The sequence below is a fragment of the Rutidosis leptorrhynchoides genome, chromosome 2, assembly GCF_046630445.1.
Source record: "Rutidosis leptorrhynchoides isolate AG116_Rl617_1_P2 chromosome 2, CSIRO_AGI_Rlap_v1, whole genome shotgun sequence".
NCBI classification, from domain to species: domain Eukaryota; kingdom Viridiplantae; phylum Streptophyta; class Magnoliopsida; order Asterales; family Asteraceae; genus Rutidosis; species Rutidosis leptorrhynchoides.
Window position 1 is genome coordinate 17,847,804 of NC_092334.1, and position 17,679 is coordinate 17,865,482.

Genomic DNA, 17,679 nt, shown 5'->3' on the forward strand with positions numbered 1-17,679 from the left:
AACCGCATCATTCAACATTTATATGAGCTTGGAAAGTCATACAAAGTAGTCTATTGTAAGGAACTACATAACTATTATCGAGTTGGACCCCCGACCGCGTTGTATACACACTAGTATTACGCCTTTGGTAGTATGCACGACCATCAACATCAAAGAAGGTTTTTTCGTTGTATTTTTTGGGAAATTTTTTTGTGCAGGCAGAACTTTCCATGCATGGTGCGCGTGAGTTTGCAATGCCACAAGGTCCGTGCATCATAGTCGCGGAGATCACTGCATAACCAGCGAGGTCGGTTCTCGGGTCAGGAAGTTCAGCAGATATGTAATCATCTATTCTTTCGCTTATAGGTGATGAGGGTGAGGAATGCAACCACACCAATCTGTGACAATGCGGCAACCCTCTTTTCTGGAATTCAATGGTATATACTGGAAAAAAGGAAGAAAAAAAGTCAACAACGGGCAGCATCAAATAAATACAAAAGTAAGGCAAAAATGAACTGTACTATTACCTGCTCTTAAATCACCAAGTGGGCTGTCGTCTTTCAAAAACCTAACAAATTGTTTGACTTTGAAATGGAAAACACGCGCGACAATATCAGCCCGGTCTGATGCGGTTAGCCGAGGAAAAGGCTGCAGATACCAAGCTATTTCGGGCCACCTAACATTGCAAGTGAAAGTGACATAGAACTGTGGATTTCCAAAGACATGACAAATAGCCAGCGCGTCAAGGTAGTGGCTGTACATATAACGGGGACCACCGGTGAAAGAAGCTGGGAGAATAGTTCTGCTACCCACGTCTGTACATATTTGATCACCTCTGCTAATAGCATCATATAAACCCGAAAGGTAATCTTTTCTGATGTCCTTCTACTTCTTCCGAATGTAATCCATCCGATCTAATTCAATACTATAATAGACCGTGACAACGTATTGCTGAAAGAGTCGCCCGAGCCTCAACATGAGGCTGTAAGATTGGAACCTATCATGAAGCTGGTAGCAATATAACATATTCATCGTCATTTTCTTAACCCGACCACCAATGGAACCTGGAGCATTAACTAACTTTAAATCGGTATGGAACCCTCGCTCGCCAAAAAAGAACATCAATGGAAATTGCAGCGACATATACAACGGATGGAGTTTGTTAACCCGCCTTGGGTACTCAGTCTTCGGGTGGATTATTACATCGTAATCCGAAACTGCCTGTGGGCCAGTATCAAAGACAATAGCTGAAACGACCCGTCCATATTACTATAAATGCAGTACGTTATTCATTGGTCCCATAGCGAGGTATTTGACCTCTATATGATATGTTTTTAGAAAATATTGCATTCGTTTCATAAAAAAACACACCATTATTATACATAATGCATGTTTTAAACAGGTGGGTAATTATTTAAGGAATAATCCCCATATTACATCGGTTTACAAATACTACACACGTGCCATAACAGTCGAATATATTACATGGCAAAGGTTTTATTGAATGCAACACTTCATTTAAACAAAAGCATGAGACTCCATGCACAGCTTGCTCAGATAATGCAACAGCGGAAGAGTTTCTTAAGGACCTGAGAATAAACATGCTTAAACAGTCAACACAAAGGTGTAGTGACCCGAACTTTTCCATGTTTATATATATATTAATTGAGATTGATATTTACATGATTAAATGTTTCCAACATGTTAAGCAATCAAACTTGTTAAGACTTGATTAATTGAAATATGTTTCATATAGACAATTGACCACCCAAGTTGACCGGTGATTCACGAACGTTAAAACTTGTAAAAACTATACGATGACATATATATGGTTATATATATAGTTAACATGTTTTTATTATAAGTATGTATCTCATTAGGTATTTTAACAATGAGTTATATACATAAAAATGAGACTATTAATTTAAGAAACTCGAAAACGATATATATAACGATTATCGTTATAACAACGTCTTACTAGGTACATATGAATCATATTAAGATATTGATACACTTGGTTAATTATGTTAAATGATAAGTAAATATATTATTAAGTGTATTAACAATGAAATACATATGTAAAAATAAGACTACTAACTTAATGATTTCGAAACGAGACATATATGTAACGATTATCGTTGTAACGACATTTAACTGTATATACATCATACTGAGATATATTATATATCATAATATCATGATAATATAACAATTTAACATCTCATTTGTTATAATAAACAATGGGTTAACAACATTCAACAAGATCATTAACCTAAAGGTTTCAAAACAACATTTACATGTAACGACTAACGATGACTTAACGACTCAGTTAAAATGTATATACATGTAGTGTTTTAATATGTATTCATACACTTTTGAAAGACTTCAAGACACTTATCAAAATACTTCTACTTAACAAAAATGCTTACAATTACATCCTCGTTCAGTTTCATCAACAATTCTACTCGTATGCACCCGTATTCGTACTCGTACAATACACAGCTTTTAGATGTACGTACTATTGGTATATACACTCCAATGATCAGCTCTTAGCAGCCCATGTGAGTCACCTAACACATGTGGGAACCATCATTTGGCAACTAGCATGAAATATCTCATAAAATTACAAAAATATGAGTAATCATTCATGACTTATTTACATGAAAACAAAATTACATATCCTTTATATCTAATCCATACACCAACGACCAAAAACACCTACAAACACTTTCATTCTTCAATTTTCTTCATCTAATTGATCTCTCTCAAGTTCTATCTTCAAGTTCTAAGTGTTCTTCATATATTTTACAAGTTCTAGTTACATAAAATCAAGAATACTTTCAAGATTGCTAGCTCAATTCCAATCTTGTAAGGTGATCATCCAACCTCAAGAAATATTTGTTTCTTACAGTAGGTTATCATTCTAATACAAGGTAATAATCATATTCAAACTTTGGTTCAATTTCTATAACTATAACAATCTTATTTCAAGTAATGATCTTACTTGAACTTGTTTTCGTGTCATGATTCTGCTTCAAGAACTTCGAGCCATCCAAGGATCCGTTGAAGCTAGATACATTTTTCTCTTTTCCAGTAGGTTTATCCAAGGAACTTAAGGTAGTAATGATGTTCATAACATCATTCGATTCATACATATAAAGCTATCTTATTCGAAGGTTTAAACTTGTAATCACTAGAACATAGTTTAGTTAATTCTAAACTTGTTCGCAAACAAAAGTTAATCCTTCTAACTTGACTTTTAAAATCAACTAAACACATGTTCTATATCTATATGATATGCTAACTTAATGATTTAAAACCTGGAAACACGAAAAACACCGTAAAACCGGATTTACGCCGTCGTAGTAACACCGCGGGCTGTTTTGGGTTAGTTAATTAAAAACTATGATAAACTTTGATTTAAAAGTTGTTATTCTGAGAAAATGATTTTTATTATGAACATGAAACTATATCCAAAAATTATGGTTAAACTCAAAGTGGAAGTATGTTTTCTAAAATGGTCATCTAGACGTCGTTCTTTCGACTGAAATGACTACCTTTACAAAAACGACTTGTAACTTATTTTTCCGACTATAAACCTATACTTTTCTGTTTAGATTCATAAAATAGAGTTCAATATGAAACCATAGCAATTTGATTCACTCAAAACGGATTTAAAATGAAGAAGTTATGGGTAAAACAAGATTGGATAATTTTTCTCATTTTAGCTACGTGAAAATTGGTAACAAATCTATTCCAACCATAACTTAATCAACTTGTATTGTATATTATGTAATCTTGAGATACCATAGACACGTATACAATGTTTCGACCTATCATGTCGACACATCTATATATATTTCGGAACAACCATAGACACTCTATATGTGAATGTTGGAGTTAGCTATACAGGGTTGAGGTTGATTTCAAAATATATATAGTTTGAGTTGTGATCAATACTGAGATACGTATACACTGGGTCGTGGATTGATTCAAGATAATATTTATCAATTTATTTCTGTACATCTAACTGTGGACAACTAGTTGTAGGTTACTAACGAGGACAGCTGACTTAATAAACTTAAAACATCAAAATATATTAAAAGTGTTGTAAATATATTTTGAACATACTTTGATATATATGTATATATTGTTATAGGTTCGTGAATCAACCAGTGGCCAAGTCTTACTTCCCGACGAAGTAAAAATCTGTGAAAGTGAGTTATAGTCCCACTTTTAAAATCTAATATTTTTGGGATGAGAATACATGCAGGTTTTATAAATGATTTACGAAATAGACACAAGTACGTGAAACTACATTCTATGGTTGAATTATCGAAATCGAATATGCCCCTTTTTATTAAGTCTGGTAATCTAAGAATTAGGGAACAGACACCCTAATTGACGCGAATCCTAAAGATAGATCTATTGGGCCTAACAAACCCCATCCAAAGAACCGGATGCTTTAGTACTTCGAAATTTATATCATATCCGAAGGGTGTCCCGGAATGATGGGGATATTCTTATATATGCATCTTGTTAATGTCGGTTACCAGGTGTTCACCATATGAATGATTTTTATCTCTATGTATGGGATGTGTATTGAAATATGAAATCTTGTGGTCTATTATTATGATTTGATATATATAGGTTAAACCTATAACTCACCAACATTTTTGTTGACGTTTTAAGCATGTTTATTCTCAGGTGATTATTAAGAGCTTCCGCTGTCGCATACTTAAATAAGGACGAGATTTGGAGTCCATACTTGTATGATATTGTGTAAAAACTGCATTCAAGAAACTTATTTTGTTGTAACATATTTGTATTGTAAACCATTATGTAATGGTCGTGTGTAAACAGGATATTTTAGATTATCATTATTTGATAATCTACGTAAAGCTTTTTAAAACCTTTATCTATGAAATAAAGGTTATGGTTTGTTTTAAAAATGAATGCAGTCTTTGAAAAACGTCTCATATAGAGGTCAAAACCTCGCAACGAAATCAATTAATATGGAACGTTTTTAATCAATAAGAACGGGACATTTCAGTTGGTATCCGAGCGTTGGTCTTAGAGAACCAGAAAATTTGCATTAGTGTGTCTTATCGAGTTTGTTAGGATGCATTAATGATTCTGGACTTCGACCGTGTTTTCTTTAAAAATGATTGCTTAACATTTTTGTTGGAAACTATATATTTTTAACATATGAATATTATGTGATATATTAATCTCTTAACGTGTTTGATATTATGTGATAGATGTCTACCTCTAGAACAAGTCCCATTGACTCACCTAATAATAATGAAGAGTTAAATGTAAATTGGAATGATTCGTGGACTGATTCACAAGTTCCCGAAGAGGAACCGGAAGAAGAGTCGGAACCGGAAGAAGAATCGGAACCGGACGAAGAATCGGAACCGGAAGAAGAATCGGAACCGGTGGGGGAAATAATAAAACGGTTAAGTAAAAGAGAATCCTCAACCAACCGACCAAGGTTAATTATGGTCAATGGTGTTTCCGCCAAGGAAGCAAAATATTGGGAGGATTACCAATTCTCCGATGAATCGGATTCCGACGAGAATTCCAATGATGTTATAGAAATTACCCCAACTGAATTTAAAAAGGCAAAAGAAAATAATAAGGGAAAGGGCATAAAAATAGAGAAATCTAATTCCAACCCCGATGAACTTTATATGTATCGTCAACCCCCGAAGTTCTTAAGTTGTAACAATGACCCGGGAACCTCTAAACCACCAGGTTTTTCTAAACCAATGTGGACAACGACGGCTCGTATTAGGGGAACATCATATATCCCTAGAAACTTGGCAAAACGAACCAAAACCGAAGAAGAAGAAACGAGCAAGTCGGAATAAGATAGTTGTATTCGTGTGGTGTAATATATGTAATATAGTGTTCTTACAACATGTAAATATTAGTTACCAAGCTATTAGGGAAGATATGCAAGGTGGTGCAACTCAACGTAGAATATATTTTAAGTACTTGCGTCCATAGCGTAAAACATAAAATGCATGTATTCTCATCCCAAAATATTCTTAGAGTTTAAAAATGGGACAATATACTCACGGTAGTAAAAGTATATTAATAATAAGTTTTCAACTTATTAAAAATATGGTCGTCGTCCTTGAATTCACGAACCAATAACAATAATAATGATTCAGATAATAATACGACATATGAATAAAATAAAGCAAGTTCATAGAATACTTATATATTAATTTTTAACGTTTTCATGTTAGTAGTCCTTTGTTAGTAGTCCAAATATAGTCCAATAGTCCAATAGTCCAATAGTCCAACAGTCCAACAGTCCAATAATCGGTATGTATATATAATCTTAGAATTACCCCACGGCGTATTGTATATGTATTGTTATAGACTCAACCATGACCCATGGTACGCGTATTGTCTTAGAATTAACCCAGACGTATTGTGTACATGGTGTCTTTCGATTTATACGAACGTATTGTATACGTATTGTCATGGAACGTACCAAGATTATAATATTTTGTTATACTAATGATAACATGTCCAAATATATATAGGATATAGGAAAAGTTCGCAAGGATATGGTTAATATAGTTTTTATTTGATAAATTTCGTCCATATAAAGTTAATTTTAGCAGGTTTTGTTTTGCTCGCTAAATATTCATTACAACTCCGTTTAAAGTGAATCAAATTGCTATGGATTCCTTAAGAAGTTAATTTTCCAAAACCAATTCGAAAAGTTCAGCCCAAGAAGTAATTTTTAGAGTTTTACCCTCTTTTTGTGCCGGTGGTCAGATTTGGAAGAATCCCGGCATCCACCCGATATATGATTTTTGATAAAATACTTTCACTTTGTCTAAAATCATGAAAAAAAATTACTGGAAGTCTTATTTACATATATTAACATATTTCCAAAGTCTTAGCCTCGAACTCAAAGTCTAAGATAGGTTTTTAATTCCCAACCCAAAACAGCCCGCTTTCAACCGAATAGAGATTAAACGATATATGTTAAGTTTCAAGGTGTTCTTCATGTGTACAAGTTATAAGTTCTTATATTAACTTAATTTAACATCATAATACATATAAATAAGTGTTATTAGAGTTAAGCTAGAAAGATTAGATTAGTTTTTCAAACAAGTTTAGAATCAACTAAACTATGTTCTAGTTTATAAACTCTTATATAGATAGCTATAAACATATGTATTGAACAAGAGTTGAAGTAGAGTTTTTTTACCTCAAGTTTAGAATGTAAAGTTGCTAGAAAGAAGTAGTAGAACAAAACTTGAGAGAGTTCTTGCAAGTGTGTGTGAAAATTGGAAGTAAAATTTGAAAAATGAATGTGTAAAAATGAGTTAGAAATGGTGCTTATTTATAGGCTCATAAATTTGGTTTTTAGTGAAAAATATCTAAGATGAATTAAAAATCATTAGGTCATGCATGACATAATACATCAATAATTGTAGATTACTATTCGTATATACCAATAGTAAATACTTCTAGAAGCTGCGTATAATACGCGTATAAATGCTGTATAAATACGTAATTGTAGATTTCTATTGGTATATATCAATAGTAAATACTTCTAGAAGCTGCGTATAATATGCGTATAAATACCGTATAAATACTATATAAATACCGTATAAATACCGTATAAATATTGTATAAATACCGTATAAATATCGTATAAATACGAGTAGAATTCTTGAGAAAAAATGAACGGAAAATATGAATATATCTATTCCTTATTTGTATATTATTAAGTGTATTCAATACTTTTAAGGATGTATTTATACTCATAATATATTGTATGTAAATACATTTTAACATAAGTTAATTACGTCGTTTAAAAAGTAACGTATATATTGTCCGAAAACTCTTTAAATTAATAGTATGAAAAGGTATATATAATACCTTATTAATATACTTAATGAGATATTTAATTATTATATTTTCAAGCTAAATATATATATATATATATATATATATATATATATATATATATATATATATATATATATATATATATATATATATATATATATATATATATATATAATTAATACAAGTTATGACGTTCGTGAATCGTAGGAATAAAAGGGTAGTCAAATGCTTATATAAAACTCTCTCCGGAGGTTCAAGACTTATTAAAATTCATTGTTTATCAAGTTGGAAATATTAAATAATGTAAATAGTATAATCAAGTAGTCGGAAAAATCCGGGTCATCACCGTACCTATCCGTTAAAGAAATTTCGTCCCGAAATTTGAAGTAGTACCTATTCAATGGGCGGTGTTTGTAAACAGATGTGGATACTTCTGTTTCATCTGGTCCTCTCTTTCCCTAGTGAACTCGGGACCTCTTCGAGCATTCCAACGAACCTTAACTATAGGTATGTTACTTTGCTTGAGCTTTTTGACTTCACGGTCCATGATTTTGACAGGTTCTTCTATAAAATGCAGTTTCTCGTCGATTTGGATTTCTTCAAGAGGAACAGTGAGGTCTTCTTTTGCTAGGTTCGAGACGTGAAAGGTATTGTGTACTCCAGCAAGTTGTTGTGGTAGCTTAAGTCTATAAGCCACTGGTCCAATACGTTCGATGATCTTGAATGGTCCTACGTATCTTGGGTTCAGTTTACCCCTCTTACCAAAGCGTATCACACCTTTCCAAGGTGACACCTTTAACATAACCATGTCATCAACCTGAAATTCCAATGGCTTCCTTTGAACATCGGCATAGCTCTTTTGACGACTTTGGGCGGTCTTTAATCTCTCCTTGATTTTCACAATCTTTTCTGTAGTCTCCTGTATGATCTCGGGACCAGTTAGTTGTCGGTCTCCTACTTCATACCAACAGATCGGGGATCTACACTTTCTTCCATAAAGTGCTTCAAATGGTGCAGCTTTAATACTCGTATGGTAACTATTGTTATACGAGAATTCTGCTAATGGTAGATATTTATCCCATCCGCTTTCGAAATCGACCACACATGCTCTAAGCATGTCTTCAAGAGTCTGTATAGTCCTTTCACTTTGTCCATCGGTTTGCGGATGATATGCGGTGCTTATATCTAAATGAGTTCCTAGGGCCTCCTGTAGTGATTTCCAGAACCTTGACGTAAACCTACTGTCACGGTCGGATATAATGGAGATAGGTACTCCATGTCTAGAGACAACTTCTTTTAAGTATAGTCGTGCCAATTTTTCCATCCCATCCTTCTCCTTCATAGGTAGGAAATGTGCGGACTTGGTGAGACGATCGACAATTACCCAAATGGTATCGTAACCCCATGTAGTCTTTGGTAGCTTCGTGATGAAATCCATTGTAATACATTCCCACTTTCATTCTGGGATTTTTGGTTGTTGCAGCAGACCTGACGGTTTCTGATGTTCCGCCTTGACTTTAGAGCAAGTCAAACATTCTTCGATGTACATTGCAATATCAGCTTTCAAATTTGGCCACCAAAAGTGCGCCTTAAGATCTTGATACATCTTTCCTGCTCCGGGATGTATCGAGTATCTTGTTTTATGTGCTTCGTCTAGTACCGATTTTCTTAACCCTTTAAACTTCGGTACCCAAATGCGTCCAGCAAAATATCGGGTTCCGTCTTCCCGTGTAACAAGCTGCTTATCTATCCCTTTAAGCATCTCATTTCCAAAGTTTTCTTCAGAAAGAGCTCCTTGTTGAGCCTCCTTAATTTGGGTGGTGAGGTTCGTACGAATCTTCATATTCATTGCTCGTACTCGAATTGGCTCTCTTTCCTTCCTGCTTAAAGCATCTGCTACTACATTTGTTTTCCCGGGATGATAGCGAATTTCACAGTCATAGTCGTTTATCAGCTCGATCCACCTACGTTGCCTCATGTTCAGTTGTTTTTGGTTGAAGATATATTGAAGGCTTTTATGATTGGTATACACAGTACATTTAACCCCGTACAACTAGTGTCTCCAAGTCTTTAATGCAAACACCACTGCTCCCAATTCTAGATCATGAGTCGTATAATTTTGTTCATGAATCTTTAGTTGTCGGGATGCATATGCAATAACCTTCTTTTGTTGCATGAGGACACAACCAAAACCTTATTGCGAAGCGTCACAATAAATTACAAAATCATCGTTTCCTTCAGGTAACGATAGAATAGGCGATGTAGTCAACTTCTTCTTCAATAATTGAAATGCGGCTTCCTGCTCAGAAGTCCATTCGTACTTCTTCCCTTTGTGTGTTAATGCTGTCAATGGTTTGGCTATCCGGGAAAAATCTTGAATAAACCTTCTGTAATAGCCAGCAAGACCCAAAAATTGGCGTATTTGTGTTGGAGTCTTTGGGGTCTCCCACTTTTCAATAGCTTCAATCTTGGCTGGATCAACCTGAATTCCTTCACTGCTGACAATATGACCAAGGAACTGTACTTCCTTCAGCCAAAAGGTGCACTTAGAAAAATTTGCGTATAACTGTTCTTTCTTTAACAGTTCCAACACCAACCTTAAATGTTGTTCATGTTCTGTTTCATTCTTAGAATAAATAAGAATGTCATCAATAAAGACGATAACAAACTTATCTAAGTACGGACTGAATACCCTATTCATGAGGTCCATGAATACAGCTGGTGCGTTGGTCAACCCGAACGGCATGACCAAAAATTCATAATGACCGTAGCGTGTCCGAAATGCGGTTTTCGGAATATCTTCGTCTTTAACTCGCAACTGATGATAACTCGATCTTAGATCGATCTTGGAGTACACACGTGATCCTTGCAGCTGATCAAACAAGTCGTCAATTCTCGGTAATGGGTACCGATTCTTGATAGTTAACTTGTTTAGTTCACGATAATCTATACACATGCGGAAGGATCCATCTTTCTTCTTAACGAATAAAATCGGAGCACCCCACGGTGAAGTGCTTGGTCGAATGAATCCACGGTCCAGTAGTTCTTTTAACTGGCTTTGTAACTCTTTCATCTCAGATGGTGCAAGTCTGTATGGAGAACGAGCCACTGGTGCAGCTCCTGGTACTAGATCTATTTGAAATTCTACAGATCTAAATGGAGGTAATCCCGGTAACTCTTCCGGAAAGACTTCAGGAAAATCTCTTGCCACAGGCACATCATTGATGCTCTTCTCTTTCTCCTTCGTTTCAACTTTATTAACATGTGCTAAGATAGCATAGCACCCTTTCTTCAAGCACTTTTGGGCTTTCAAACAGCTAATAAGTTTTAGCTTTGAGTTACCCTTCTCTCCATAAATCATTACTGGCGTTTTATTCTTATGAGGAATGCGAATTGCCTTCTTGGCACACACAACTTCAGCTCCTATTTTGGACATCCAGTCCATGTCGACTATTACATCAAAACTTCCTAATTCTATGGATATCAAATTAATTTTAAACACTTCTCCAGCTAAATTTATTTTACAATCACGGCAAATTTTATCGGCTTTAATTAGTTTACCATTAGCTAACTCAATCATGTACTTAGCATCTAGAGGTAATGATGAACAATTTAATTTAGCGTAAAAGTCTCTACACATGTAACTTCTATCGGCACCAGTATTAAATATAATAGATGCTGATAAGTTATTAATGGTAAACGTACCCGTAACAAGCTCCGGGTCTTCATACGCCTCTCTAGCATTAATATTAAACGCTCTTCCACGTGCAGGTCCATTATTCTTCTATGGATTCGGGCACTGGCTCTTAATATGACCCTGTTTCCCACACCTGTAACAAGTAACAGTAGCCAAGGCAGTTCTATTTGCATTGGTTGCAGGAGTCTTGGTGCCATTTGTATTTGTAACGAGAACCCTACAATCTTCAGCCTCTTCGATCACAATTGTTGCACACCACATTACAAAAACCAGAGTGATGTTTGTGGCATCTGTTACATAAGGGATTTCGTCCTTTGTAACCCGAGCTTGAACCACTACCCGCACCTTGCATGGTTTCCTGTTTCTTGAGAGATTGTTGTTGGTGACCTTGATCACGGTTTCCATTCCACTTTCTTTTGTTATCTGATACCTTGGCATTGGTATTTGATGCATTCTTATCCAAAATGATCTGATCTATTAGCTCGTTTGCCATGGTGATAGCTTCATGAATTGTCTTAGGTTTGGATGCTGTAACATTGGCCTTGATGTTTTTTGGCAGGCCATCCTTGTACAATTCAATCTTTCGCTCTTCTGTTGGTACCAATTCAGGACATAACAAGGCTAATTCCATGAATCGCCCGTTATAGTTGGTAAGTTCCGTGCCGACAACTTTCAGATTACGTAACTCGGCTTCCATTTTCCTAACCTCGTTCCTTGGGCAGTATTCGTTGATTAGCATATTTTTCAACTCCTCCCAAGGAGTATCATATACTGCATCGCCCCTACAGCTTTTACATAGTTTTTCCACCATGTAAGTGCACCATCTTGTAATGTGCATGAAGCATACGTTGTCCTATCCCCTTCCGCACAACCACTAATTTTAAATATAGACTCCAGCTTTTCGAACCATAGGGTTAAACCGACTGGTCCTTCTGTTCCGCTGAATGATGAAGGTTTGCAACCTCGAAACTCTTTATATGTGCATCCAACACAAGGGTTTGTGTTGTTTGCTGCTGCTCTTGCCGCTTCAACCCAAAGCACTCGGTCGTTTACGCGTTGGTTGATAAGCTCTTCAATTTCTTGTTCCGTCATTCGATTCACTCGAGCCATGTTTCTTCAATAAACATATAAGATAATTAATCACATAGAATATTATAGATGTAGCGAGTAATTAATGGTACATCGTGGCATATTAATAATATGAACCCATTATTATAAAAGCCTTTTCTTCTTATTAGCATTTTATAATTATTTCTAGGGTATTACCTACCCGTTAAAGTTCATACTTAATAGCTTAGTACAACAATTAACTACTACCATCCAAATAATATTCTATCATGAAAAACTAATGCATTATCATTTCACGCTTTATTCATCAATGCATTATGGTACAACAATACAATACCACTTATTCACATAAATTTATTTTACATAAAACATATGTAGGATAAAGTAAAGCACACTAGATAATATTATATAATGCGTGAAGTGATGTCGTAGCGGAAATGGTTTTAAAAATGAAGGGACCTCTTGTTATCAGGTACTGGCATAACGCTTATTCGAGCGGTACGTTTATATCTTGGTCGGGGTTCTGAGGTACTTGATACCTCAATAGAGTTGGTAAGACAAAGATGATTAGGGGTAGAAATGTCAGGAGTACTTTGTACAACAAATGCTTTATTAATTTCCGGATTTGGAAATTTTGGTTTGGTGACTACAGGTTCCTTTCCCTTTTTAAATTCTTTCTCGGTAATCTCTTTTACTTCCTCCTCCTCCTCAGGATCGTTTTCAGGTTCTTTCACTTCCGGTTCTTTCTGAAATTGTGAATCTTCCCAAAATGTGTCCTCTTTCGGGTCTTCATCATCATCAGACAAATTGATGATCGATACCTTTGCTGAAGATTTGGATTCGATTTCGGAGTCGCTGAAAGTGAATACTAATTCGAAGCTAGATGCAGACATCTATCATATAATAACTAGTGCGTTAGTAATATACCACATAACATTTACATTTTAAAATATTCAATTTCTGACCAAAAATGATAAGCAATGGTTTTCAAAACAGACGCGGTCAAAGTCCAGACTTACTAATGCATCCTAACAAACACCGGTTAGACACACTAATGCAATTCCTGGTTCGCTAAGACCTCCGCTCTGATACCAACTGAAATGACCCGTCCATATTACTATAAACGCAGTACGTTATTCATTGGTCCCATAGCGAGGTATTTGACCTCTATATGATATGTTTTTAGAAAATATTGCATTCGTTTCATAAAAAAACACACCATTATTATACATAATGCATGTTTTAAACAGGTGGGCAATTATTTAAGGAATAATCCCCATATTACATCGGTTTACAAATACTACACACGTGCCATAACAGTCAAATATATTACATGGCAAAGGTTTTATTGAATGCAACACTTCATTTAAACAAAAGCATGAGACTCCATGCACAGCTTGCTCAGATAATGCAACAGCGGAAGACTTTCTTAAGGACCTGAGAATAAACATGCTTAAACAGTCAACACAAAGGTTGGTGAGATATATAGGTTTAAAGCTAGCATCGATATAAATATAGACCACAAGATTTCATAGTTATAAACATTTCAATAAAGATATTCTATAAGTTGTTGAGCGCTTCGGTAACCATACTTAACCAATAATGTGGCATATTCCCTTTATTATGAAATCTCCCTACACTGTACCAAGTGTAGTAAAAACGAAGTACTATGCAACCGTTTACGATACTAGAGCGACTAGCCCGGTTGGGGTTGTCAAACCCGATAGATCTATCAATAGAATTCGCGCTTACATGTTCTTACAACATGTAAATATTAGTTACCAAGCTATTAGGGAAGATATGCAAGGTGGTACAACTCAACGTAGAATATATTTTAAGTACTTGCGTCCATAGCGTAAAACATAAAATGCATGTATTCTCATCCCAAAATATTCTTAGAGTTTAAAAATGGGACTATATACTCACGGTAGTAAAAGTATATTAATAATAAGTTTTCAACTTATTAAAAATATGGTCGTCGTCCTTGGATTCACGAACCTATAACAATAATAATGATTCAGATAATAATACGACATATGAATAAAATAAAGCAAGTTCATAGAATACTTATATATTAATTTTTAACATTTTCATGTTAGTAGTCCTTTGTTAGTAGTCCAAATATTGTCCAATAGTCCAATAGTCCAATAGTCCAACAGTCCAACAGTCCAATAATCGGTATGTATATATAATCTTAGAATTACCCCACGGCGTATTGTATACGTATTATTATAGACTCAACCATGACCCATGGTACGCGTATTGTCTTAGAATTAACCCAGACGTATTGTGTACATGGTGTCTTTCGATTTATCCGAACGTATTGTATACGTATTGTCATGGAACGTACCAAGATTATAATATTTTGTTATACTAATGATAAGATGTCCAAATATATATAGGATATAGGAAAAGTTCGCAAGGATATGGCTAATATAGTTTTTATAAGATAAATTTCGTCCATATAAAGTTAATTTTAGCAGGTTTTGTTTTGCTCGCTAAATATTCATTACAACTCCGTTTAAAGTGAATCAAATTGATATGGATTCTTTAAGAAGTTTATTTTCCAAAACCAATTCAAAAAGTTCAGCCCAAGTAGTAATTTTTAGAGTTTTACCCTCTTTTTGTGCCGGTGGTCAGATTTGGAAGAATCCCGGCATCCACCCGATATATGATTTTTGATAAAAATACTTTCACTTTGTCTAAAATCATGAAAAAAATTACTGGAAGTCTTATTTACATATATTAACATATTTCCAAAGTCTTAGCCTCGAACTCAAAGTCTAAGATAGGTTTTTAATTCCCAACCCAAAACAGCCCGCTTTTTACCTAATAGAGATTAAACGATATATGTTAAGTTTCAAAGTGTTCTTCATATGTACAAGTTATAAGTTCTTATATTAACTTAATTTAACATCATAATACATATAAATAAGTGTTATTAGAGTTAAGCTAGAAAGATTAGATTAGTTTTTCAAACAAGTTTAGAATCAACTAAACTATGTTCTAGTTTATAAACTCTTATATAGATAGCTATAAACATATGTATTGAACAAGAGTTGAAGTAGAGTTTTTACCTCAAGTTTAGAATGTAAAGTTGCTAGAAAGAAGTAGTAGAACAAAACTTGAGAGAGTTCGTGCAAGTGTGTGAAAATTGGAAGTAAAATTTGGAAAATGAATGTGTAAAAATGAGTTAGAAATGATGCTTATTTATAGGCTCATAAATTTGGTTTTTAGTGAAAAATATCTAAGATAAATTAAAAATCATTAGGTCATGCATGACATAATACATCAATAATTGTAGATTACTATTCATATATACCAATAGTAAATACTTCTAGAAGCACCGTATAAATATGTAATTGTAGATTTCTATTGGTATATATCAATAGTAAATACTTCTAGAAGCTGCGTATAATACGCGTATAAATACCGTATAAATACTGTACAAATACCGTATAAATACCGTATAAATACTGTATAAGTACCGTATAAATATCGTATAAATACGAGTAGAATTCTTGAGAAAAAATGAACGGAAAATATGAATATATCTATTCCTTATTTGTATATTATTAAGTGTATTCAATACTTTTAAGGATGTATTTATACTCATAATATGTTGTATGTAAATACATTTTAACATAAGTTAATTACGTCGTTTAAAAAGTAACGTATATATTGTTCGAAAACTCTTTAAATTAATAGTATGAAAAGGTATATATAATACCTTGTTAATATACTTAATGGGATATTTAATTATCACATTTTCAAGTTAAATATATATATATATATATATATATATATATATATATATATATATATAATTAATACAAGTTATGACGTTCGTGAATCGTAGGAATAAAAGGGTAGTCAAATGCTTATATAAAACTCTTTCCGGAGGTTCAAGACTTATTAAAATTCATTGTTTATCAAGTCGGAAATATTAAATAATGTAAATAGTATAATCAAGTAGTCGGAAAAATCCGGGTCATCACAATAGCCCCTATTGCATCAGAAGTAGGAAGGCTATGCTGCTTTGACCCGACAATACTGAACAACCGAATCTTGAAAGTAGGAACCTCGTCAGCATCACATTTATCTCTGGCCGTCCAGAACAGCTTCACAAGTTCATTATGCGAATCAAGCAAATGAATCAGCCTTCGCACAATAGCTTCACAGATTTGATCTGAATCTCGGCCACCAAAATGGGCCATTCTGTTTTCAACCTCGGTACCCGTATCGTAAATGTAAAGCTGCAGAAATCTCGGGCGAGTTCCCGACTGAGGGCACAGAGAACCAATCCAATGGTAAATCTGGCCAGAAATTTTGAAAACGTACGGAGACCGGCCATCATTTATGGCTTCATCAATGTGAGCACCGAAAGAGGTCATACTGAACATCTCGTTGTAAGCACGGACGTAATCCATGAAACCGCGTATCTCTAAAAGTTCCTTCAAAGCCTGAGGAGGTCTTCATAACTTGGCAACTGCACACGACCGTTCTCACAGCAACAATGATAGTGAAGTTTTCTGTACTTGAAGTATGCTTTTATGTGCTCGGCATGCCAAAACAGGGCCCCGCATTGGCCACAAACGTATGTGCAATCACCACAGTCATGATACAAAGGAGAGATAGCTGCAAGAAAGTGGAAAATCAATCCATGAAACAAATTGAAGGGCTGTAAACGTTAAAAAATACAAAAAAAACTAAAAAAGGTCAAGAATACCAAATATACGGCAACATTCGCAAAGTATGAATAAAAGTACTAGCTATAAAACCTCCAAAGAAACACAAAAAATAGGCAATGAGTACAATGAGAGAAGTACACCACCTGAAGAATCGAAAACTGCTGACAAACTATATATGGGTGTAACTCCAGGTTGAAGTAACGGAGCAAGTAACTGCAGCTCAGGCCCGGAATTAACGACACCTGGATAAAAAGGAATTCTAAAATAAGATTTGAAAACAACCAACGGCCAAAGAAAAAGAAAGACATAAAATTGATCAGGCTTGCAAGCGCACCTGACGTATGATCGTAAGTTGTT

The 17,679-nt window shown here is 34.6% G+C and overlaps 1 protein-coding gene across 1 annotated transcript; it reads right to left on the bottom strand.

Moving 5' to 3' along the window:
- Window positions 1-7: 7 nt before the first annotated feature.
- On the bottom strand, window positions 8-17,061 carry LOC139887659 (uncharacterized). Its single transcript, XM_071870729.1, has 4 exons — window positions 16,630-17,061; window positions 916-976; window positions 507-794; window positions 8-423 (listed from the first exon to the last, which is right to left on the bottom strand). Exons 1-4 carry the CDS (start codon window positions 17,059-17,061, stop codon window positions 8-10), a joined length of 1,197 nt encoding a protein of 398 aa, XP_071726830.1.
- Between the last annotated feature and the right edge of the window lie 618 nt (window positions 17,062-17,679).

What these genes read in the sequence shown, in the direction of transcription:
- LOC139887659 (XM_071870729.1), bottom strand. Translation starts at nt 17,061, where the DNA reads ATGGATTACGTCCGTGCTTACAACGAGATGTTCAGTATGACCTCTTTC. An exon ending in CTGATGCAATAGGGGCTATT is followed by an intron (nt 977 to 16,629) that starts GTGATGACCCGG and finishes GCTTCATGATAG; the next exon opens with GTTCCAATCTTACAGCCTCA. An exon ending in TTCAGCAATACGTTGTCACG is followed by an intron (nt 795 to 915) that starts GTCTATTATAGT and finishes AAATATGTACAG; the next exon opens with ACGTGGGTAGCAGAACTATT.